This window comes from Populus alba, chromosome 1 (assembly GCF_005239225.2).
Source record: "Populus alba chromosome 1, ASM523922v2, whole genome shotgun sequence".
In the NCBI taxonomy this organism is placed as follows: Eukaryota; Viridiplantae; Streptophyta; class Magnoliopsida; order Malpighiales; family Salicaceae; genus Populus; species Populus alba.
The window spans coordinates 32,071,725-32,096,671 of NC_133284.1; the positions used below are offsets into that span (position 1 = coordinate 32,071,725).

The 24,947-nt window shown below is 35.7% G+C and overlaps 2 protein-coding genes across 21 annotated transcripts; one reads left to right on the forward strand and one right to left on the reverse strand.

Annotated features, from left to right (window-relative positions):
• Positions 1 to 331: 331 nt before the first annotated feature.
• Positions 332 to 6,699, reverse strand: LOC118055549 (uncharacterized). 20 transcript variants are annotated; one of them, XM_073406399.1, is made up of 5 exons: positions 4,208 to 6,699; positions 4,012 to 4,099; positions 2,089 to 3,881; positions 1,051 to 1,279; positions 332 to 593 (listed from the first exon to the last, which is right to left on the reverse strand). In XM_073406399.1, exon 1 carries the CDS (start codon positions 6,599 to 6,601, stop codon positions 4,382 to 4,384), a length of 2,220 nt encoding a protein of 739 aa, XP_073262500.1. In that variant the 5' UTR covers positions 6,602 to 6,699; the 3' UTR covers positions 332 to 593; positions 1,051 to 1,279; positions 2,089 to 3,881; positions 4,012 to 4,099; positions 4,208 to 4,381. The 20 variants fall into 20 exon arrangements, with proteins under 20 accessions (XP_073262500.1, XP_073262521.1, XP_034923384.1 ...); XM_073406420.1 differs by lacking the exon at positions 332 to 593 and having other exon boundaries at positions 983 to 1,279; positions 2,089 to 2,254; positions 3,850 to 3,881; positions 4,012 to 4,089; XM_035067493.2 differs by lacking the exon at positions 332 to 593 and having other exon boundaries at positions 983 to 1,279; positions 2,089 to 2,254; positions 3,840 to 3,881; positions 4,012 to 4,089.
• A 7,497-nt stretch (positions 6,700 to 14,196) lies between these two features.
• Positions 14,197 to 19,278, forward strand: LOC118055593 (uncharacterized). The gene is made up of 7 exons (XM_035067552.1): positions 14,197 to 14,299; positions 14,538 to 15,018; positions 15,136 to 16,354; positions 16,429 to 16,945; positions 17,024 to 17,844; positions 17,938 to 18,614; positions 18,729 to 19,278. The coding sequence occupies exons 1-7, from the start codon at positions 14,197 to 14,199 to the stop codon at positions 19,276 to 19,278; spliced, it is 4,368 nt and encodes a 1,455-aa protein (XP_034923443.1).
• Positions 19,279 to 24,947: the final 5,669 nt, after the last annotated feature.

Genomic DNA, 24,947 nt, shown 5'->3' on the forward strand with positions numbered 1-24,947 from the left:
ATATGTAGGATAGGCATGGTAATTATGGAAATATCCCCCCTTTTTTTTACCTTTTAAATTCAGGATTTAATGCTAACATTAATTATAATTTATTAAATTTTATAAATTCACTAAGTCCATGTAATAAGTGGGTTCTTAAAATTATTTGGAAAAAACAATTAATATCAATTAACACACAAACTATCAAATGAAAACCTATATCTGAAAATACCCATGATGATCAGAAAGAATACAGAGGTTTTTTCTTTATTAAGGTCGCAAAGGAGCTCCGAGCAGCCCAGAAAAAAAATATGACACCGGTGGGACAGAAACTACAAGCATCAAACATCGATTTGTCCGAAGCAAATTGGATTCATTGATCTTAGACTTTTAGAGCACTACTGCGAGAACGGATTACGGCTAAAAACATGCTATAAAATGCACATCGAGAGATTCGTTGATCTTACATCTTAGACTTTTAGAGTATATATTGCGGCTAAAAAAACATGCTATAAGATGTACAATGAGTCTGGCTAATGATGATTTTGACATTTCTATGATACAATCCGACCATATCCACCCTTCATGATGCGAGGAGTCGTCTGTCGATAAAACTTCACGAAAAACAAAAGTGTTATTTCCACTTTATCATACTTTATAACATGCTTTTATTAATTAGATAGCCAAAAATACTCGTAATTATAAGTTTTATAAGTGATGATAATTATATTTTTTTTAAAAAAAAATAATGATATTTTAATGTGAGCATTACATTTATAATTAGAAATTTGGTATAGAGCCTTGTTTTGTAACTAGGGTATTTAGATTTCATCATTTTTTAATCGTTGTCTATCACCAAATTATTTTTTTTACAATAAAAAAATTGGTCATGCTAAATTTCTTTTCTTGTTAAAGGTTTTTTTTTTTTTTTTTTTGAGCTTCCTAATACCATCTACCAATAAATAAGATAATTCATAATAATATTAAAGATTAGAAGGCAATATAGTCTATGAATAAAAATAAATATGAAGTGAGAGTAACATCCAATAAAAAAAGGAAATGAGCTTTTACTCTTTTAGTCACCAAACTCCAAATGGCAGAGCACACGGGATTGAGCTCATTGGAATTCCTTTATTCCAAACGTGTGGAAAATGTAACCAGCGATTTACAAACGCTACTAGGCCTGCCTAATGGGTCACCCGCACTTGCCTCTTTTCCTCTGGCTTCAACCCTGTTGCGAGGCCTCGGATTCTGACCCTTTTCTCTTGGGCCTCTGAGCTTTCTGGGCTGCCCATGGAGACTGCATATCAATTCGAAATTCATATCTGGCAGAGCCCAAAAAAACAGAACTTCTGGCTAACAGGGAATCAGAAAATCTTCCACGAGCTCAAAAAGAGAGTATTTAGGAGTGTGGTAGTGATTGCTTTCCACGAGAGGATAAAGAAAAAGTGGAAAACAACAGTTTCATGAGACTCAAGTCATGGCGCATGAACACGAGACACCTCTTCAAGATGCAAACCTAATACAGGTCTATGAACAAAAGTGAATGTGGAGTGAGATTACTTCACATTTAGAAAAAGAAAAGGGAGGATTTGGCCAGATTTTGATTGGTTACAGCATATAAAGGGGAGGATGAGGCCAGATAGGCAGATCCCTGAGTAATTGAATCACGAATCCCATCTCTTTCGAGGAACTCGTCATGAAAGAGAAGATAAGCAAATGTAGACAAATGGTTCAACCACCTTTGCTAAACCCTTCATATCTCCTGGAGTGTAAGTAAAAGCAGACTCTTCCACTTCAGGCACACTTATTATTAGCATTACCTAGATCCTAGAACACAGACAGGGTTTTTGAGTATTTGCTACAGTACTGTGTGCTTTTTTTCATGGTCTCACAGCAAATCACTATACTGGAACGTGCACTTCGCCATGGGCCAATAGTGTTTTGAAAAAAGCAAGAACTCATACTCATGTCATTAACTTAACTTGACTATATTCAATATCAATTAATTTAATAATCTGATTTAAATTAAAGGCAACAATAAAAAAACAAACAGTAAGAAAACACTTGGCAATAATAAATATAAAAAATGAATCATCAATATCTTACTTATAAGGAGTAGAAGGAAAAGTCTATTAGAAACGCACCACCATCGTGGACATCGGCCACAACCCAAAGAGCTTGTTGAGTTGGTTCAAACTCTACTGCAAAAGAATACAAGACGACATCGAAAAAAGCTGCATAGTTCGCTAAAGCAATGTCCTGTAAAAGCAAACTTAACAAAACACAATAAAGTGAGTTATCTGTCTATATTCAATCATTCAAGAAAAAAAATTATTTTGAGAAAATATATAAAACAAAGCACAAAACAAAAAAAGAACCCAAATAACCTAACCAAATAAATAATAATAATAATAATAATAAAAGATGTAGAAAGCATATAAAATAAAACATAGAGTTTTAATCTCTAATAAACTAAATATCGAATGATAAAATTTGAAGAAAAAAAAAACATTAGGTGAAAAGAATGATTAAAAGAAAAAGCAACTCCTAGCAAACATCATGCAAGGTTAATTCTCCAAGCTAGAATCCAGGAAATCCCAAAATAAGATTAATCAAAAAGCTTAAATCCAAATCAACTTAATATTGAAAAATAAAATTAAATGTAAAAAATCACAAAGCAAAAAAAATTAGCAAGGCAAAAAAACATCAAAAGAATAATAAGAAAATTTGATAAGAAAAAAATGATTGACGATGAAATCATCAAAAAAATTACACTATAAAAATTATCTTAGATGATATAAATAGCAATTAAAAAAAAATAAGGTTGAAATTGAAAAAATTTCAATTTTCATGAGTTATTTCAAATAAAAAAATATGAACCAAAAGATAAGGGACTAAACCAAAAACAAAGCAAAGTAAAAAAATAAAAATTAAATGTGAATTAAATTGAAATTGAAACAAATTTTGATTTTCATAAGTTATTTGAAATAAAATAAATATCAACCAAAAAATCATGGATAAAATCAAAAACAAAGAAAAACTACAAGGCTGATTTGAAAAATTATACAGTAGAGCGCAAGAATCAAGAGAGAGAGAAGGAAAAAAGAAATGGTCCTTGAAGCTAAACCTGAGCTCCGTTTTCTACACGCGCCACTTCTACATAAAAGAGAAATTAAAATGAATCTAATGACACCACGAAATGGCATTTTTGCTTGCCTAAATCAGCTACACGTGATGTGTGATGTATGAAGACGAGGGAGCGGGCGACGCGATGACACGTGCCCAACACACAACAACGATTTTTTTAAATCCTTTTAATTTATTAAAAGACAAAACTAACCCTCACTTTACTCAATAACAACATAAAAATTAATAGTACAATAACCAAAATACCCTCGGATCCAAGGCAACAAAAAATTAAAACCCAAGGGCAGGGAGGTATTTTTATTGTGCAAATAAAAAAGATAGACGAAAACACCACTCCTAGCCAGCCAAAGTATTTTTGTATATAAGGTTAAATTGGTTATTTTACTGCACACTTTAGAAGTAAAAATACAAATCTACCCCTCAACAACATTAAAGCATTAATCTTAAGAATATTTAAGATAATTTACTATGCAATTTTAAAATAAATACCTATTGTGCCCTCGGTCAATTTAAAAATAATGCCAAAATGCCCCTATTGACAAGACAACCATGTCCTCAATCTCTAGCCAAAAGGGTTTTTTTAAGGGTAAAGTGGTGAGTTAATTGTTCTCATCATCAATTAAACGTGTCTAGATTCACCGCCCATTTTAGTTTTTTTAATGGAATTTATCAGCTATGCTCACACTTGATACCCAGAGTTAAGATAATACCATTGCTCACATTTGATAGACAAGGCTATGCGCTCTTTAAACCTGAAATAGAAAAATTGGCATACAAAGTATGGTAAGAAGTTAGCGACACAGTGGAGGGCAAGGAAGAAAACTACAGAACCATTCAAAATCAACTCAACATATTTTTCCATTCAAATCCACTCAACCTCACCTTCGTCAAGAACATCTATGATTGAACAAAAAAGGAGCACCTCACAAAAATGAAATCAACCTCTGCTTTTTAAACTCTCTGAGCACATCTACCAAGAACATGCAAATGAATAGATGGACTTCAGTGGCATAGGTTGTGATATAATATTGCAGAAAATAGAATGAAGAACATAAAGTTAGGAGTTAAGATATCCCACCTGGCAAAGAGACAGTTGAGTCCAGCAAGTACAAAGGCTGTAAGAACTGAATAACAAGGATTTATCTGCTGGAATGGATCTGCTTAGCAGCATTTTACCATGAAACTGAACTCTCAAGTTGTCCAGGGTTCATGGCCTTTATCAACAATAAGAGGCAGCAGTATGGTGATCAAATTAAAAAACATCATCAGGGACAAATCCTCTTTGAAGCATTTCATCATGGAATCGAAATGCCTCATTCAAGTTGTCCTGGGTGACGTGTCCATTTATCAAAGCTGTGTATGTGGACCTATCAGGATTTATCCCTTTCTCAATCATTTTCCGTAAGACCAGCTCAGCCTCTTGCATCCTACCATGCCTACAGAAGCCATTCATAACTACATTATACGTGATAATATCAGGTAACAGACCTTCTTTTTCCATCTTATTAATCCAAAGAAAAGCTTTGTTCATATTATCTTCTCTCACAAAACCATTAATAAGGGTGTTATACGAAATATGATCAGGAGCAACTCCTTTAGCAATCATCCTGCCCAAGAACTCATCAGCCTTCGATGAATCACCTGACCGGCAGTAGCCTTTTATAACAGTGTTACAAGTGACAAGGGTGGGTTTAATACCCTTTTCAATCATCACATCCCACAATCTAAAGGCCTCAGATACATGGCCTGCACTACAATACGCGTTTATTAATATGCCGTATGTAATGTGGTTGGGGAAAATCTTCCTAGAGATCATACCATCCCATAACTCACTGGCTTTCTCCATTTCACCCACCTTGCAAAACCCATCAATCAATGTATTGTATGCCACGATATCTGGTTTGATATTCCTTTGAGTCATCGTCCCAAACAAGCTTAGTGCTTTAATCATATTCCCATCCTGACAATGGCCATGAATAAGTGTAGTGAAAGTGTAAAAATCAGGGAGTACACCCCTTTCCACCATCTCATCGAACAGCTTATCTGCATCTGTGAGCATCTTTTCTTTGCACAACCCATTTAATATAGTATTGTATGCAACCACATCCAGGACACAACCCTGCTCCAGCATTTCATCCCGTGTCTTCAATGCCTCCAACATATTGCCATTTCTACAATAACCATGCATAAGAACAGTGTAAATCACATTATCTGGAACCAAACCAAATTTCTTCATATCTCTAAAGTACACCAATGCCTGATCAAGGTGTCTGTTCCTTGAAAAAACTGCAATAAGGGAACTAAAGCTAACTAAATCAGGAACAACACCCTGACGTAACATTTCACCAAAAATCTCTTCAGCTTCAGAAAAATTGTCTCTTCTGCAGCTCTCAACAAGCAATGTGTTATACGTAGTAGTATCAGGACTCAACCCAATGTTCAGCATCTCAATCAAAATTCCCTTTGCTCTTGCATATCTTCCCTTTTTACACAGACCATTTATAATAGCATTATATGTAAAAAGACTCGGTTTCAAACCTTTATCTGCCATAGAGCTCATTATCTCAAAAGCTTCTTCTAAAAGTCCTTCACGACAATATGCACCAATTAAAGTATTATAAGTCACGATATCTGCATAAACCCCGCTTCCCTCCATCTCACTTAAAAATGACTTGACATCATCAAATTTACCATCTTTACACAACGCATTGACCATAATGTTTAATGTATAAGCATTCAATTCAATCCCACTTCTAACAACTTCCCTATGCACTTCCCATGCCAATTCAACCCAGTCTATCTTCACTAACCCTCCAAGAAGACTATTACAAGCATTTATAGACACCAAATACCCTTTACTCCTCAAAATTCTAAACGCCTCAGTCCCTTCCCTTAACTTCCTAGCTTGCACATAAGTTCTTATCAACAAATCAAAAACCAAATTATTAGTCCCACAATTGCCACACATCGATGATACCAAAGCCTCAACAACCTCGACCCTCGAAACCCCACTTCTCCTAATCATTCTAAGAATCAAAGCTTGTGCATCTGATAATCTTCTACTACGAACAAAAACATGAACCATTGCACTCAATGAAATGGATGAATGCTTAAAGTTTGAACCATTTAACACTAACGAATCAATAAACTTTTGACCAAGTTGCAAATTACCATTACAACGACATAAAACATCAACAATGACTGATGGGTTCAAGCGAAGTTGATAGGAAAGCAGAGAATTTACATTACCATGCTTTAAATTGAAGATGATCTTCTCCACCAATAAAGAATGAGGCAGGGTTGTTGCTGAAGAAAATGGTTCTTTATATGGATTTTGAGAGGTTTCTATTGTTTGGAGACATCTAAAGCTAGATTTAGAGGCAGGGTTTAGAAGATAAGTGGTAAAGTTATATGTTTTGTGGGTTTTGAGGATTGTTAGAGTGTGTTTTTGATTAAGTAGGAAAAGATCCATTTTTGTGAAAGTACAGCTAGCTGTTTGCTCGAGGGTTATCGTCTCAGTCCGTCAGTTTGAAGATTCTGAAAGAAGAGGAAACTGTCGAGGTCGAGGAAATAAAGTTGCAAGAAAGTCGATTTTGAACCTCTCTTGTTGTCTATTTGTAGATGAACCCTCCACGCGTCGTACTTGTCTATTCTTGACCTTTTTTATTCTTTTATTGATTAATTTTGAGTTAATGGCAGCTTAATCATCATAGTTTGTTAAAATTACAAAATCTCAAAAAAACATGGCAAAAACATTATACATCCAGGACAAAAAAAAAAAAAGTATTCATTGCTATAATGATATTACTTTTTTGCTCTTTAAAAAAAAATATCTTAGTGTTGAGTTATTTTTTTTTTTCATGATTTATTAGTCATTAAAAATTAAATATTTTTGTTTTTTTTTTAATTTTTAAAGCAATAAAATAATTAAATTATTCTCTAATTCAATAAAATATTAACGATATTGATCAGATTATTTTAATTTTTTTCCTTTTAAAATATAATAAAAACTTTCTTATCTTTAAATTTGAAAAAAAAAAATAAGTTATGCGTTCAGGGCCATTATTTTCCTTTTACATTGATTTTCTTATTAAATTTATAATCATTTAAATTTTTTTTGAATTTTTACTTGATTAGTTAATATTTAATTTTAAAATATTATTGGCATGTGCATTACATGTAGCAACGGTACGGCATTCTTAATGGCTAAATCTAACACTCTATCATGTTGATTGAGGTGCTACCACATTCTTTTCCTCCTAAAACAATACATGTTGGCATGCATTGGGTAGCTTATTGCATAAAAGCTTTTATTTATTTATTTTCTCTCTCCTCTCAGAAAGAAATAAAGGTTGGTCATTTGTGTTTTTGGTGTTTCAATTTTCATCCTTATTTTTTTGTATTTTTTTGTATTTTTATCATTAATTCTTTTATAATATTTTTTATTTATTTTCAATTTAGTCCTTCAACTCAAATTTGTCTTATATTATTTTTTTTCAAATTGATTTTTATTTTTTTATTTCTATTTTTTCCCTAATTCTTTTTTAAAAATTTTATTGGTTTTTAATTTCATCTTTCAATTCAAGTTTTGTGTGTATTGTTTTATTCGATTTGAAATTCTTTTTTATTTTGTGAATTTTTTTCATTTTAACCCTCAATTCAAAACTTTTTTTTGTTGCCTTTTAGTTTATTTTTTATTTTTATTTTCACCCTCATTCTTTTCATTACCACCTTTTATTTTATATCTTTTTTTGTAATTTTATTCCAATTTAATTTATCCTTTAACGTTTCATTTGCTGAGAATTGGGCTTTGCGGTTTTCTTATGTATGGTGCTTTCAGTCTAATAATCCAAGTCATGAGTTTGAAATATTAACATGGATAAAAAAAAAAAAAATTGCTTGTCTTATTTTTAAATTTTATCATTCAACATTGTATTTTTTTTTTAAATTGACTTGGTTTTCTTCAAATTTTTTTGTATCGGGTTATTACAATCTCATGACTTGGGCCACGGGTTCTGCAAGTTAATCTTAGTTGACTCGCTCCTTGTTATCCAAATTACATGTCTATCACATTACCTTGTGTTGACTCAAGCTGATTCATTTCGTTCCTTTTTTTATTTAGTTTTGTACCTTTAAATGTTTTTTTTCCAAGTTATAGTGATTTCTTAAAAAAAAAAAAAAAACCTATATACTTTTATTATCATTATTTGCTTTTTCATCATCTAATTAAAATAAAACCAAAATGTTAAATCCAATCGATGCTATAACTCGAGTCATTTGCTTTTCTTATTTCTTTAGATCACACTTGCGGCACCTAGGCTATTGTTGCCTTTTTCTTATTGTTTTATTCTAATTTGGTTTTGATTTTAATTGATACCTTTTAATGTATTTTTTAAATAATTGTTTTCATTTATGCATTAATTAATATCCCTCCTATGTTATTTTTTTATTTTGCTTTTTTTAAAATAGTTTTTATTTTTAATTATTTTATGTATATTTAATTTTTCAAAATATTATTATGATTCATCCATGACTTGTTTTCTTGTGTTTTGTGTACATGAACTTTATTTTTAAAAATAAAAGTTACCTTTTTGTAAATAATATTTATAATACATGCAACCTTGCATAATTTTTTTTATATATTTTATTATACATAAAGCTAAAGGGTGTGGGGAATTCATTATTTACCCGCACCCATTACACAGTGGATTACAACAGTAATCCACAATGTATTCTCTCTTTTTTTTTTACTTTTTTTCACTCACAGTGTATTACTTTCCTCCCTCCCTAAAAATTTTTTTATCTTAGTCATTTTTTTTTTTTTATATTGAGTTGGTTAAAAATTTTGCTTTGTAGTTTTTTTTTTTAAATACTATGGATTTCTACGGTGTTTTTTCAAATGGTTTCTCTATTTTACTTTTTTATTTTCCAAAATTATATTTGTCGACATTTTTCTTTGTTAGAAAGTTGCACAATGGTTTATGTATTACATTAAAATCTTTGATGAACCTTTTGTAAAAACCAGCATGTCTTAAGAATGATCTATCTTTAATAGATTTTGGTGCTGGCAAGTTAGCAATTAACTCAATTTTAGATTTGTCAACCTTAATTCCTTTCGATGAAACAATGTAACCAAGTATAATGCCGTTTGTTACCATAAAATGATATTTTTTTCAATTCAGTACAAGATTCTTCTCTTCACACCTACTCAAAACATTTTCCAAGTTAGTCAAACAATCATTAAATGAATCGCAAAAAACAGAAAAGTCATCCATAAAAATTTCAAGAAAACGTTCAACCATATCACTGAATATGCTAAGCATGCATCTTTTAAACATAGATGGTGCATTACATAATCCAAAAGGCATCTTTCAATATGCAAAAGTACCAAATGAACATGTGAAAGTAGTATTCTCTTAATATTCCAATGCAATTTCAATTTGATTGTAACGTGAATAGCCATCTAGGAAACAATAAAATTTATAACCTGCAACTCTTTCTAGGATTTGATCCATGAAAGGTAAAGGGAAATGATCTTTTCTAGTCATTGAATTAAGTTTTCTATAGTTAATGCACATGCGCCAACCAGTAATAGTCTTAGTTTGAATTAACTCATTTTTCTCATTTGTTATTATAGTGACTCCAGACTTCTTGGGTATAACTTAGGTAGGACTTACCTATTTGCTGTCAGAATAGGATAAATGATTTCATTATCTAAAAGCTTAATGACTTTATTTTTCACCACTTCTTTCATATTAAGATTAAGCCTTCGTTGCATTTCTCTAAAAGGTTTAGCATTTTCCTCCAAATAAATCATGTATGTGCACATCAAAGGGCTAATTCCTTTTATATCAGTTATGGTCCATCATAATGTATTTTTATGCATTTTCAGAGTCTGTAATAACTTACCTTCTTGATGTGCATTAAGTTTGGAAGAGATTATTACTAGAAAGGTTTTATTTTCTCCTAAAAATGAGTATTTAAGACTGAATGGTAACGACTTCAAATCAGGTTTTGCTGGTTGAACACTTGAAGGTATGGACTCAATTGATCATGGTAGCAATTCTTCAATTTGTGATCTCTAATTCTTTGACTTTGATTCTTTCTAAAAATAGACCATTTGCAAATCGTTAGATTCATCAATCACAGCTTCACTGAAAGTGGTTTGAAATTGATCATGAACTAATTTTTCAATAAAGTCCACTTCCTGTAAATCATTATCATCTCCAGGTTGCTTGCAAATGTTAAAAATATTCATCTTCAATGTCATGTTTTCAAATGATAACTTCATCAGCCCATTCCTACTATTAATCATTGCATTAGAAGTTGCAAGAAATGGACGTCATAAAATAACATGAATTAAATTACATGCTTCAACAGGTTGTGTATCCAAAATAATAAAATCCATAGGATAAATGAATTTATTAACTCGTACTAACACATCTTCAACTATTCCTCTAGGCACTTTAACAGATCTATCAGCAACTAAAAGAGTTACATAAGTTGGTTTTAACTCTCCTAGATTAAGACTTTGAAAAACTGAATATGGAAGTAAATTCACACTAGCTCCAAGATCAAGTAAAGCTCTTTCAATTTTATGTTCTCCAATAAAGCAAGAAATTATAGGACAACCAGGTTCTTTATATTTCAAAGCATTATTGTTCTTAAGAATGACACTTACTTGTTCGGCTAAAAAGACTTTTTTTTTTTACATTCAGTTTTCTCTTAACTGTGCACAGATCTTTTAAAAATTTAGCATAAAAAAGTACCTGCTTAATAGCATCCAATAAAAGTATATTGATCCTTACCTGTTTGAAAGTTTTAAAGGTTTCAAAGTTGTGATTGACTTTTCTTTGTTTGGTCATTGTATGAGGAAATGAGAGTGCTGGCGGGGAATAAGTCTTTTCTTTACAATGTTCAGATTCAACCCCTTCCTTGCCCTCAGAGATCAACTCATCATCTTTCTCATAAGGTTTAAGAGTGGGGTTTTCAATAACCTTACCACTGTGAAAAGTGATGACTAATTTGACTTGATCCATGTGTTGGCTTCTGAAACTACTTGTATTTGCATTGTATTGTCGTTTTGGATTTTGTTGTGGTTGAGATGGAAACTTACCTTTCTCTTGAAAACTGAGAGCATATGTGAATTTTGCAAGAGCATCTTTAAAATTTGTCATGCTTTAAGCAAGTTGAGTGTTGATTGTCTCTTACTTTTCAATGAATGCATGCAATGTTTCCTCAAGATTTCTTCTAGGAGGTGGAGCATAAGGAGGTGCATATCCATGAGAATTTTGGAAATTATTGTGTGCTTAAAACGATGGCTGTGAAGTCTGTGCATTATTATTATCACTTTTCCAACTGAAATTTGAGTGATTTCTCCAACTAGGGTTGTATGTTTACAAGTATGGGTTATAATTGGGCCTTTGAAAATTGTTTAAACATGGGCTTGTTTATGGAGGTATTCTTTAAAAGAAGGCAAAGTTGGACAGTCATTGATTGCATGCTTATTCGTTTCATAGATTTGACACACAATGTCTTAAATAGATTTTAATTGACCACTCTTTTTAAATTCAAGTGCCTCGACTTTTCTAGCTAAAGATGCAAATTTAGCTTGGAGGTCATGATCTTTCCCAAGGTTGTACATACCTCCATTAAATGTATGAAGTTGAGTTTTACCTGGTGCCTTATAAATGCCTATAATGTCCCAATTTTGAGCATTTTCAACTAGTAAGTATAGTTACTCCATTGATTCATTAGGGTCTTTATTTTCAAAAGTTCCATTGCACATCAATTCCACCATTTGTTTATCTTTAGGTGTTAACCCTTCATAAAAATATGAAATCAATCTTCATGTTTCAAAACCATGATGATGGTAAGTATTAAGCAAGTCTTGATACTTATCCCAACATTGGTAAAATTTTCTCTTGGTTTTTGAGTGAAAGTGGTGATTTGTCTTTTGAAAGAGTTTGTTCTGTAAAATGGAAAAAACTTCTTTAAAAATTATTGTTGCATTTCATCCCAAACACGAATAGATCTTGACTTAAGATTTTGTAGCCATGTTTTAGCTTTATCTTTTAATGAAAATGGAAAAAGCTTTAATCTGATGGTATTCATGCTACAATTTAAGCCATTATAGGTGTTACAGATTTCTTCAAATTCTCTTAAATACAAGTATAGATTTTCTAGATCTAACTCATGAAAAGAAGGTAAAAGTTGAATAATGTCTGGCTTAAAATTAAAGTGAGATGCATCAGAAGGAAAAACTATACATGAGGGTGCACTTGTTCTTGTAGAATTCATGTGATCTTTAAGTGTTCTAACTCGGTTGTTCTTATTATTCTCATTATAAAGCGGTTGATTATCCTTTTCGGCTATATTTTCTGAAAATGATGAGGATACCCTATAAAGTCTACCACTTAATGTATATGACCAAACACTCATGCACGTGTAGAAAGAGAATAAAAGAAAAAAGAAAACAAAATAAAAAGAAACAAATCAAAAGAAATAAAAGTTAGATACAAGAAAAGTGAAAAGTGAAAAGATAAAATAAAATAACTATTATAATTTATACAAAAATTTACCTCCCCGGCAACGGTGCCAAAAACTTGACATGACCAAAAGATTAATGTCTTCTCCTAAGTGTAGGAATGTTAAAGTAATAAATAATCCAGCAAGACCGAGGTCAAACCACAAAGAGGTTAACTATATAAATTATAAATATAATAATAATAATAATAATAATAATAATAATAATAATAATAATAATAAGTTATAAGTTAAAAAAGGACTTTGAGATGTTTGATTAATGTGAGGATTAAGCAATGATAAAAATAAATGTCAGGGTTAGAGGATCCACTAATGATATTTCAAACAAGTATAATATACACTCTTTTTATTACTCAATTGGAAACCACACACAAAGAAGGTTTCAATCGGATGATTTGTCATTAATAGCTCATTATAAATTATTAACATAATCATATTAATTATCTTATTTAAGTAACACCAAACTTTTAAATATTGTCAGGAATTCATAATGCTAACTTATATTAACAACAAATTAAGTTCCTTTCATAGCACAGGTGTAGGTTATACTATACGGTTGGCTATGAAAATAACAAGCATTTGTTGTACCAAGTATTATACAACACAAATCTAGATTAACCATTTAACAAGTAAGGTATTAAGAATTAATAAGATAAAAATGATAAGACATGTTAATAGTAAGTTGTTTGGGATACAAACATTGAAGTCCATGTTAAGTTTATATTATACTTATTCTTACACCATTAATGTAACCTTTTCACATTGACACAATAAACTTAGCTAAACATAATGAAGAAGAGAAACATAAATAAACAAGATAAAAATATAAATAAGATATAAGTTAACTAAGTAAAGGAAAGGAAATGAAAAGCATAAACAAGATATTAATGAAAGCAAAACTTAAGCATTACAAAAATATAAAGAGAGAGAGCAAGAGCAAGATCTTGATCTGAACAATAAAGATGCCTAAATGCATGGTAAATGCCTCCTTTTATAAGCTAAAATTTGAAATTATTGATTTGATGCCTAATGGTTGAGTGGGTGGCCACATCTTGACTTGGTGACAATCCTTACTTCTTGTTTGAACAAAACGTCATTGATAACGTCCGAATTTGAACCAACTTTACCATGAAAGCTCTAGGAAATTGTAAAACGATGATATAAAACCTTGATAAAAATACACTTTTAAGTACTAATCAATATCCATGAGAATTTTAGAAATTATGGTGTGCTTGAAATGGTGGTTATGAAGTTTGTGCATTATTATTACCACTTTTCCAACTGAAATTTAGGTGATTTCTCTAATTAGGATTGTATGTTTACGAGTATGGATCATGATTTGGCCATTGGAAACTATTTAAAGCACTAACTTGTTCAAGGAGATATTCCTTGAAAGAAGGCAAATTTAGACAATCATTGATTGAATGTTCATTAGTTTCACAGATTTGACACACAATGTTTTGAACATATTTTAATTGACTATTTTTTTCAATTGTAGTGCCTCGACTTTTCTAGCTAAAGATGCGAACTTGGCTTCAGTCAGTCAAGTCAAGGAGAGAGAATTTAGAGAGAGATGCTCTCCTCTCCCGTGGAGAGGATTCCCTCCTATTACTGGCGATTATGGGTAGCTTTCTTCGGTTCCATAGATTAATTACACATCCCTTCTCCGTTCCTCCACTGCACCGATACTGATTTCTCCCCCTCTCTGTTCCCCCCCATTTCCTTTTGCCCCCCCATTTCCTTTCCCCCCCTTTTTCATCATTTCCCGTGCCCATTCTTGCAAATGGCGAAGAACAAGAGAAAAGTCATCGTAGCCCGCAGATAGGATCCTGCTCACTTTGTTGACCCCAACGCTCATGAAGTTGATAGGGACGGTCATGTTGCCCCTGCTTTTGAAACTGAAGGCGTTTCTTATCCCCTTGGTCCAGCTCCTTCCACCATGCGTGACAGTGATGGGGACGGTTCAGTGGTCCAGGTGGCTACTGATTTTGAAGCTGTCGGTGTCCCTAGCCCCCTTGGTACACCCCCTTCTACCATGCGTGTCCAGCTTTGTGATGGAGACGGTTCAGTGGCCCAAGGCCCCCATGCTGTTACTGCTTCTTCCACCCATGTAGTGGGTCCTCCCCAAGCAACGGAGGTTGCTACTGGTTACAAACAATTGGAAGTGGTCCCGGTGGAAGACTGCACAGCCGGTTCTGATGAGGAGATTTTGGGCGAGGACCAGCTGGACTTAAACTTTTCAGATGACGATTGTGACTCCCCTCAAGGGACTGAAATGCTCCCTGCTCCAATCTTGTCCCCCCCCGGGGTTTACTTCAAAGACAGTTCACTCCTTGCAACAGCGTGAGATGCCTCCGGCTTCAAACACTAGAAGACAAGTGCCTGCTCCCCCCCTGGTTCAGGTAACCCTATCCCTGGCCCCAGTACTAGCAAATGGCGTGACATTCTCTTTTCCAATAGAGTTACTACTTCCTGCACCAAGCTTCAAAATTATGCACTTAATCACTTATCTAAATCGTGTGCTATTTCCCACGATGATATCATGTCTAAGTTTGAAGTTTGGAATTATTGTGCTGTGGGTTATATTTCTAGTAAAAGTACTGGGTTTAAAGCTCTCAATAGTATTATTGCTAATGTCTGGAAAACTGAAGCCACTCTCACCATACATGAGACGGGCTGGCTGATTTATCGTTTCAAGTCTGAGGAGGACAAGCTTGCTGTGCTTCGGGGAGGTCCCTATCTTGTGTATGGTCGGCCCCTTGTTCTCAGGCCTATGACAAAGTTTTTTGATTTCTCTTGCGAAGAGATGTCACGGGTGCCAGTCTGGGTAAAATTTCCTAGTCTTCCACTATGTTGCTGGTCCCCTATCTGTCTCTCCAAGATCGCCAGCGTTATTGGCAAGCCGATTCAGAGTGACCAGCTTACCTCAAACCTCTCTCGCATGTCTTACGCTAGAGTGTTGGTGGAAATTGACCTGCTGGAGGAGCTGCGTCACACAGTGGAGATAACTCTACCAAATGGTCCTACATTGCATCAAAAAGTGGTCTACGAGACTCTCCCCAAGTACTGCAATTTTTTCCACGTTCTTGGTCACTCCCGCCTTCTCTGTTCCAAGGCTGCGGCCTCAACCACCAAGGTTCCTTGCTCCCAACCTCAGACTCAGGATGATGTTGATAGGGAGAATGTCTTTAACAGATTGGGCCCTCAGCCTCCACTAGTGTCCTCTCCCCCAACTATGCATGGCCAGCCCCACGACAATATTAATCAACAGGCTGCTGAGGAAATAGTCACGCCAGAAGTTGTACTTGATAATTCAGCTGGTTGGGTTACGGTGGATTCTCGCAAGGCTAGCAAGCTGCACAAGGGAAAGGAAGTTGCTGGTTCTGGCCGGGTGCCTCATTCTCCACCCACCCCTCCTGTCTCCATGGGTACAGGTCAGCACCCTCCTCTTTCTCCTAGACCAAATTTATTGATTTCAATCCCTTGTGATGGAAATGCACAGGACCGCCCCCCTACTACTCCATTGTTAATTCCTTGTGAAGGGGTGGATCACAACACAGCACCTGCCACGGGGACTATTATAGGGGTTGGGAATTTGGTGAATGTTCCTCCAGTTGAAGTGGCTGATCAGTGTGGGGTCAGGACTCGTAACCAAAAGCAGCGTAGTCGTAGCGGAAGGGTATTCCCTTCCACTGCTCACCCATGATAATCTATAGCTGGAATGTCAGGGGACTGAACAATCCCCTGAAGCAGCATGAGGTAGTTAGCCTCATGAAGAAGAACAAGCTTGATGTTTGTGGGTTACTGGAAACCAAAATGCTCCCGGCCAGGATTGCTTCCATGCATGCACGTAGGCTGAAGCATTGGCAGTATCTCTCCAATGCAGAATTAGCCCACACGGCTAGGATTGTTCTTTTTTGGAATCCGGATACAGTGCATGTCACTTTGCTTGCCTCCTCTGCGCAAGCCATACACATTTCAATCACTTGTTTAATCTCCCATGTTAGCTTTAAGGCTACATTTGTATATGGCTTTAATTCCATCACAGCTAGGCGTCCTCTTTGGGAGGAGCTAAGGAGCTGGAATTCCAACCATCCTTGGCTGATTCTAGGAGACTTCAACTCTCTTCTTTCCCCCTTTGACAAGCACAATGGTGGCGCAATCTCCTCTTATGAAGTTTCAGATTTTAGTGGCTGTTGTCTTGATATTGGCCTTCGGGATGTTAACTATACAGGCTGCCACTACACTTGGTCAAACGATACTGTTTGGAGTAAGCTGGATAGAGTTTGAATTAATGCCTTCTGGCCCTCTTTGCATCGTTCTACTCACGTGCACTTTGAAACTCCAGAGGCATTTTCAGATCACTCTCCTGCTGTAGTGAGGCTGGATCCTTATGTGCAGGGTAGGCGAAGCTTCAAATTTTTCAATATGTGGGCTGCCCATGATCAGTTTCTGGGAGTGGTTTCTTCTTGTTGGTCTTCCTCGATTTATGGCACCCCGATGTATATTCTTTGTCGCAAGCTCAAGCTCCTGAAGGGCCCCTTGAAAGAGCTCAACCGGCTTCATTTTAGCCATATTTCTGAGAGGGTTTCTCGGCTTGAGTCCCAGCTCGATCAGCTCCAAACTACTTTCCAGCAAGACAGGGATAACCCGTTATTGTTAGAGCAGGACAAGCTTCTTCGCCATAAACTTTCTTCCCTGAAGTTTGCGGAGAACCAGTTCTTTAGGCAGAAAATTAAATGCCAGTTCCTTAAGGACAGTGACAGAGGGTCCAAGTTCTTCCATGCACTAATGGGGCACAACCACCGGAGGAACTTCATTCCTTCCATCACATGCAGCAATGGTTGGACTACTACCTCTCTCAAGGAAGTTGGGGATGCATTTGTGTCTTACTATCAGCAGCTGCTGGGCACCCCGAAGCCTACCATCCCCCTTGACAGAGACATAATTCAGCGGGGTCCATGCCTCTCATCCCACCTTCAGGGTGCTCTTCTATCCCCGGTTTCACAGGATGATATTCAGCAAGTTGTCTTCAGTATTGCTAATGAAAAAGCCCCTGGCCCAGACAGGTATTCCTCCTTCTTCTTCAAGCAAGCCTGGCCTATAGTTGGTGGAGACTTCTGCGCTGCCATCCAAGACTTCTTTCATACTAGCTGGCTGCTCAAACAGGTGAGCCACTCCATCATTGCCTTGGTTTCCAAATCCGGGAATGTATCCTCCCCCTCTGATTTCAGACCTATCTCCTGTTGTAATGTAATTTAGAAAGTGCTGTCCAAGATCTTAGCTAGCCGGTTTGCTCAAGTACTTCATGAAATGGTCAGCCCTATGCAGAATGCTTTCTTGGGTGGGAGATATATGAGTGACAATATAAATCTGGTTCAGGAACTTCTTCGCCAATATTGCAGGAAGCGTTCTTCTCCCCGTTGTTTGCTGAAAGTGGACTTCAAGAAGGCCTTTGATTCAGTGCAATGGGATTTCTTGGAAAGCCTTCTCTGCCACATTGGCTTCCCTGCTCACTTTGTTGTGCTTGTTATGCAGTGTATTTCCTCGGCATCTTACTCGGTAGCTGTAAATGGAGATATTCATGGGTTTTTTTCGGGACAGTGTGGGGTACGTCAAGGAGATCCCTTGTCTCCGTATATTTTCATATGTTGTATGGAATATTTTTCAAGGATGCTCTCTCTAGCTTCTCAGCAGGAGGGGTTTCGGTATCATCCTAAATGTGCAGTTCAGGGCATCACCCACCTGGCCTTTGCAGATGATGTCCTTCTTCTTGCTCGGGGGGACCTCTCATTAGTCACTTGTATTATGCAGCAACTTACTATCTTTGGCCGGACCTCAGGTTTGCACATTAATCCCCAGAAATCGTTCATTTTCTTTGGGGGAGTTAGTTCTGTGCAGAACCTTGCTATTCTTTCAGCCTCCGGCTTCAGGGAAGGGTAGTTTCCTTTTACATACCTTGGAGTCCCACTTAGCCCGCACAGGCTGCTTGCTAGCCAATTCACCCCGCTTCTGCAAGACCTGCACTCGTCAATCCAAGGCTGGATGGGTAGATATCTTACTTATGCAGGGAGATTGAAGCTCCTCCGATTGGTTTTATTTGGGAAGGTCCAGTTCTGGTCAAATATCTTCCCTGTCCCTACTATTGTGCTGAAGCAAATTATCAGTATTTGCAGGAATTTCCTCTGGACTGGAGATGCCTATCGGGGTTCCTCCGCTATTGTCGCCTGGAAGACTGTCTGTTTCCCTAAAAATAAGGGTGGTCTGGGTTTGTTTGATCTCCAAGCCCGCAACCGTAGTTTTCTCAGCAAGCAGCTATGGAATATTCATCTTAAATCGGACTCGGTTTGGATTCGTTGGATTCACCACTTTTATTTGAGCAGTGGCTCCATCTGGTCGACCCAGGCGCAACACTTTTTGTCCCCTTTGTGGAAAGCCATCATCACGGTTCGGGATGTTATCTCTCAACATTGTGGGGGCTCAGAGGTGGAGAGTGTCTCTATGATGAGAAACTGGGCTAATTCTGCATGTCCTTTTCTTGCCCATGCATATGATTTCTTCAGGCCGGCTGGTCCAACAGTCCCATGGGGACGGGTTGTCTGAGAGCAGTGGTCACTTCCAAAATACAGCTTTATATTATGGCTGGCGGCCATGGGTAAGCTTAAAACTCGAGACAGGTTGTGGTTCATCCCGACTGATCCCTCTTGTGCCTTCTATCGGTGTGAAGCTGAGTCCCATGCTCATTTGTTCTTCGCATGTAACTGGACAGGCAGGTTGTGGGACAGGATAAAAGATTGGCTTCATATTAGCAGGAGGATGTCGTCCATCTCTAATGCACTTCGGGGGCTATATCCCAAGAAGTCCAATCTTGTCTCACGGATGCATAGAGTGTCCTTGGGTATCACTGTATATCTTATCTGGGAAGAAAGAAACAAAAGGATTTTTTATGCTAAATCCAGAGAAGTTGAAGCCATGTTCAGGAGGTTCCAAATTCTGTTTTATACCGTGTTTTATTTTCATGAAAAGGACCACTTCCAATTGATTCCGATTCATTAGCTCCATGCGGGGTTGTTGGGTTCTGCTGCATGAATAGGTTGAAGTAGTCCACTGTGATCAATATGAAGAGGCTGAATTATTTTAGCTCCTTTTCACGTGGCTGGATTGGGAATAAGCTACTGCATGGGCAATGCATGGGTGGGTCCAAGTGAGTTTTTCCTTGGCAAATCCTTGAAGCGGGTTCGTCTCATGAGTGCATGGTTCATGCAAGCATGGATTTTAATTTAATCTGAATGGGTGGGAGAACTTGATTGGCTTCCTCTGTTATGATGAAGGCCTTTGCTTTCTTCGTTGTGATGATGAAACTTCCCTGTTTGTGATGATGAAGCATGGTCGGCTGGCTAAAGAATTAATTTGTTAGGCCTGTTTTTTTTGTTGGTGTCTGCTCCTGTTCGTCAAGTTGCATCCGCGGGGTCCCTGCAAGGATTAGCCGGTTGCTTGGCAAAAATTCATTTCATTTCAAGGCTGGCTGCGTTATTTGGCTGCATCCCGTAGCCGGTTTGGCCTATGGTGTGTGGCTGTCTTGGATTGGTTGGGTTGCATCCGTGTGGCCCCTTCATTTCTTTATACATGTATGCCATGCGGCTGGTTTGGCTGGGTTGGCTGAAGCTTTTCTCATCCCTGCTGGTGGTTGGGTTCTTCATTTCGATAGGCTGGTTCCTTCATGTCCCGCATGCTATTGGCTGGGTATGAGCGCCTCTCTTGTTAGCTGTCCAGGTCTGATCGGCTTGCTTAATTGCTTGATTTGGGAGGTTATAAACTGCTGATCGGCTGTGTATTTTTGTTCAAGGGAGCCTGTTCCCTTTTCTGGTTTTTAGCTGGTTTTCTCAGTTTCTTGCTTATGTACATACTCTGTGCACTGCTGGTTTCCAGCTTGTAATGCAAGCTCGCCTTGCTCTTTTTGATCAATATATTTCTTACATTTGACCAAAAAAAAAGATGCGAACTTGGCTTGGTGGTCATGATCCTCCCTAAGGTTGTACATTCCTCCACTAGATATATGAGGTTGAGTATTACATAGTGCCTTATAAATGCCTATAATGTCCCAATTTTAAGCATTTTTAGCTAGCAAGTCTAGGTAATCCATTGCTTTATTAGGGCCTTTATCTTTAATAGTTCTATTGCACATCAATTCCACCATTTGTCTATCTTTAGGTGTTCATCATTTATAAAAATGTAAAATCAATCTCCATGTTTCAAAACCATGATGAAGGCAAGTATTAAGCAAGTCTCGATACCTATCCAAATATTGGTAAAATGTTTCTCCTGGTTTTTGAGTGAAAGTGGTGATTTGTATTTTGAAAGAGCTTGTTTTGTGAGATGGAAAAAACTTCTTTAAAAATTATTGTTGCATTTCATCCCAAGTACGAATGGATCCTGGTCTCAAATTTTGTAGCCATGTTTTAGCTTTATCTTTTAAAGAAAAAGGAAAAAGCTTTAGTCTGATTATGTTCATGCTACAATTTGAGTCATTATAAGTGTTACAAACTTCTTCAAATTCTCTTAAATGCAAGTATGAATTTTCTAGATCTAAGCCATGAAAAAAAGATAAAAGTTAAATAATGTCTGGCTTAAAATTAAAATGAGATGCACCAAGAGGAAAAAATATACATGATCGCGCAATTGTTCTTGTTTAATTCATATAGTCTCTAAGTGTTCTAACCCAATTATTTTCATGATTCTCATTATAATGCGACTGATTATCTATTCATCCATTGTTTTCAAAGAAGATAAGGATACCCTACAAAGTCTTTCATTTAATGTACGTGACCAAACTCTCATGCACGTGTAGGAAGAAAAGAAAAAGAAAAGGAGACAAAACAAATATAACAAAATTTATAATTTGTACATAAATTTACCTTCCCGGCAATGGCGCCCAAAATTTGACATGATCAAAAGATTGATATCTTATCCCAAGTGCAGAAGTGTTGAAGTAATAAATAACCCGGCAAGATCAAGGTCGAACCACATGGAGGTTAACTATTAAATTATAAATAATAATAATAATAATAATAATAATAATAATAACACCAACACCACCACCACCACCACCACCATGAACAACAACAATGATGATGATGATGGTGTTGATGATGATGAGTTAAAGAATACTTTGAGATGTAAGATTAATGTGAAGATTAAATAATGATAAAAACAGTTGTCAAGGTTAGAGGATCCACTAATTGTATTATAAATAAATATAGTATAAACTCTTTTTATTACTCAACTGGAAACCACACACAAAGGAGGTTCCAATCTGATGATTTACCTTAATAGATCATTATAAATTTTTAACATGATCATATTAATTTTCTTTTTTAGTAACACCATTTTTTAAATATTGTCAGGAATTCATGATGCTAACTTATGTTAACAACAAATCAAGTTCCTTTCATAGAACAAGTGTAAGTTATACCATATGGTTAGCTATGAAAGTACCAATCATTTGTTGTATCAAGTGTTATACAACACAAATCTAGATTAAGCATTTAACAAGCAAGGTATTAAGAATTAATAAGAAAAAAAAATAAGACATGTTGATAACAAACTTTCTTGGATATAAACATTAAAGCCTATGTTAAGTTTATATCATACATATTCTAACACCATTAGTGAAACCTTTTCACATTGACATAATAAACTTAGTTAAACATAATGAAGAAGAGAAACATAAATAAACAACATAAGAACATAAGTATAGTAAAGGAAATAAAAAGCATAAACAAGAGATTAAGGAAAACATAATATGAAATAAAACTTAAACATTACAAAAATATAAAGAAAAAAATAAAGAGCATAATCTTGATTTGAAAACCAAGATGCCTAAATGCATGGCAAATGCTTTCTTTTATAGGCTAAAATTTGAAACTATTGATTTGATAACTAATTTTTGAGTGGGTGGCCACATCTTGACTTAGTGACAATCCTTATCTTCTTATCTGAATGAAACATCATTGATAACATCAGAATTTGAATAGACTTAACGTATGAAAGTTCTAGGAAATTGTCTCTTCTTTTCAGGAAAAAAAATTGAGGTCATTTGGATTCTAAAACTCGAGATATGAGCTGAACTTTGAACAGTGTTTGGGCTGTAGAACATATTCGGACTTCTCTGTTGTTGCTACAATTTGAACTTGAAAATGGCCTTTTTAAATCTTGGACTCCCATGAAAGTTTTAGGCCTATGTCTTAGCTTTCCATCCATATATAGCATACCTAAATCCAAGATCTACAACTCCATATATGACCCAATGACCGAACAGTGTTCTAGTTTGGACTAAACCAACATCTCTTTTCTAAGTTTGGCCCTCTCTTTGTCTTTTAAATTTCAGTAATTAAACTCATCAATCAATCCTTTGATTTATGTGATAGGCCTGCATTTAAGATGAATATTTACCATAAATTAACGGTATCTTATATTATTAGATATGTTATTATAAAACATGCTCTAACTAAGGAGTTATTGATACTTCAAGTGCAAAATGATGATATAAAACCTTGATAAAATGCACTTTTAATTACTAATCAACCATATTTTCCTTTTCAGGAACATTATAATTGATACAAAAAACATCCCTCTTTTCCCCAAAATTGCCATCCTCTATTAAAACCATATTATCTAGGGGATCAGTAGCTTTAGACTCATCTAAGACTCGTTGGATTGGAGTTGGATATGATTCATTGGTAACCATATCATCATTATGGGGATATAATGTAATTCTTTGTTCTCTATGAATTTCCACACTAAGAGTGGCTTGACATGCTACTTTGAACAAAAGAAAGATCAATCGGGGTGACATTTACAACCATAGCTGTTGTTTTTTCATGAGACTTGTTAACACTCCTCAGTTGATATCTGTTTTTTGAGCCCATTCATGTATTAATCATCCCTCTCATAAGGGGCCTATCAACACTACTTCTAGAATATGACAATTTGTTGTTTTCCCGGGCCCTAAACCCATAATTCCCCTATCTTTTAGAGTCCGGCCTTTTGAGTAGGCCATGATAAGTATTTTTTTTTTGCCCTATTATCTAAGTTAGGAACCAGCTTCTTACCTTTATTAGACACCATTCTAGCACCATGGATTTCCTTAGTAGTAACGGTCAAGTTTCTTCCAATAATACTTTCTACAAAACTGTTTTTTAAAGATGCAAACCTTAAAGCTCTAAGTTGGCTAGTATCTGTAACTATAGGGTATGAGTTAATATCTTGAATCACAGGGTAACGTCTCCCTTCATCAAGTTTCTTTGTCACCTCCGTAACTACTCTTTTTTTATTTTGACGTCGTCTTTTCCGCTGGGCTATCATCCAGTCACCATAATTCTCTATGATTTCCAGTCTTGTGGCTGGATCGACATCAGTCATTGGGCACTTTGTTCTTAGGCATTGTTTCGTATTTTTGCCTGAAAGAGTGTCAGCATCTCTATCATCATAAGTCATATCTTTGAGTATGTACATGTCTCCTACTTGTGTCTATATTGACCATATTGGAAACATATTAGATGGAGCCCCTCATATATGATTCGTCTAACTCTCCTTCGAAGTTTGAATTTAGCTAGAAGAGGTTTAGTAAGATCTACTTCCACACATATTCTTGCGTAATTCCCCCTCATGCCAATTGAAGTGGCTTTGTTAACCTTCAATGTTTTTCCAATTTTATTTCCTATAGTCCATAAAACCGAGTTATCATAGTACTCCATCGCTAAATCTGGTAATCTAACCCATACAACAACTTTGTCAATCTTTGCCTCGTAGGGATCAAAATTTGGATGCCATGTTCTAACTGTTAGATAATGGTCAGCAATCATCTAAGGACCATTATACAATGCATATTCTTTGTCAACCTCATTAGCGAACTTAACGAGGAAAAAATCATTTCCCAAGTCGACTAATTCCAGATTTGTTTGTATTTTCCATAAGGTCTTTAGTTGCTTAATCAAGTACATATACCCCCACCATTCTTCCCATAACCTTAACCATCTAGTAGGTAGTCTAGTGGTAAGAGCTCAGGACTAAGGGGTTTGCTCCTCTTATGGTTTTAGGTTTGAGCCCTGTGGTTGCTAATATGATGGCCACTGAAAGCTTACATGGTCGTTAACTTCAAGGCCCGTGGGATTAGTCGAGGTGCATGCAAGCTGGCCCAGACACCCACATTAATAATAATAAAAAAAAAATCAAGGTTTGTCTCTACCTAATTCTCTTCCTTTGCTCCATTG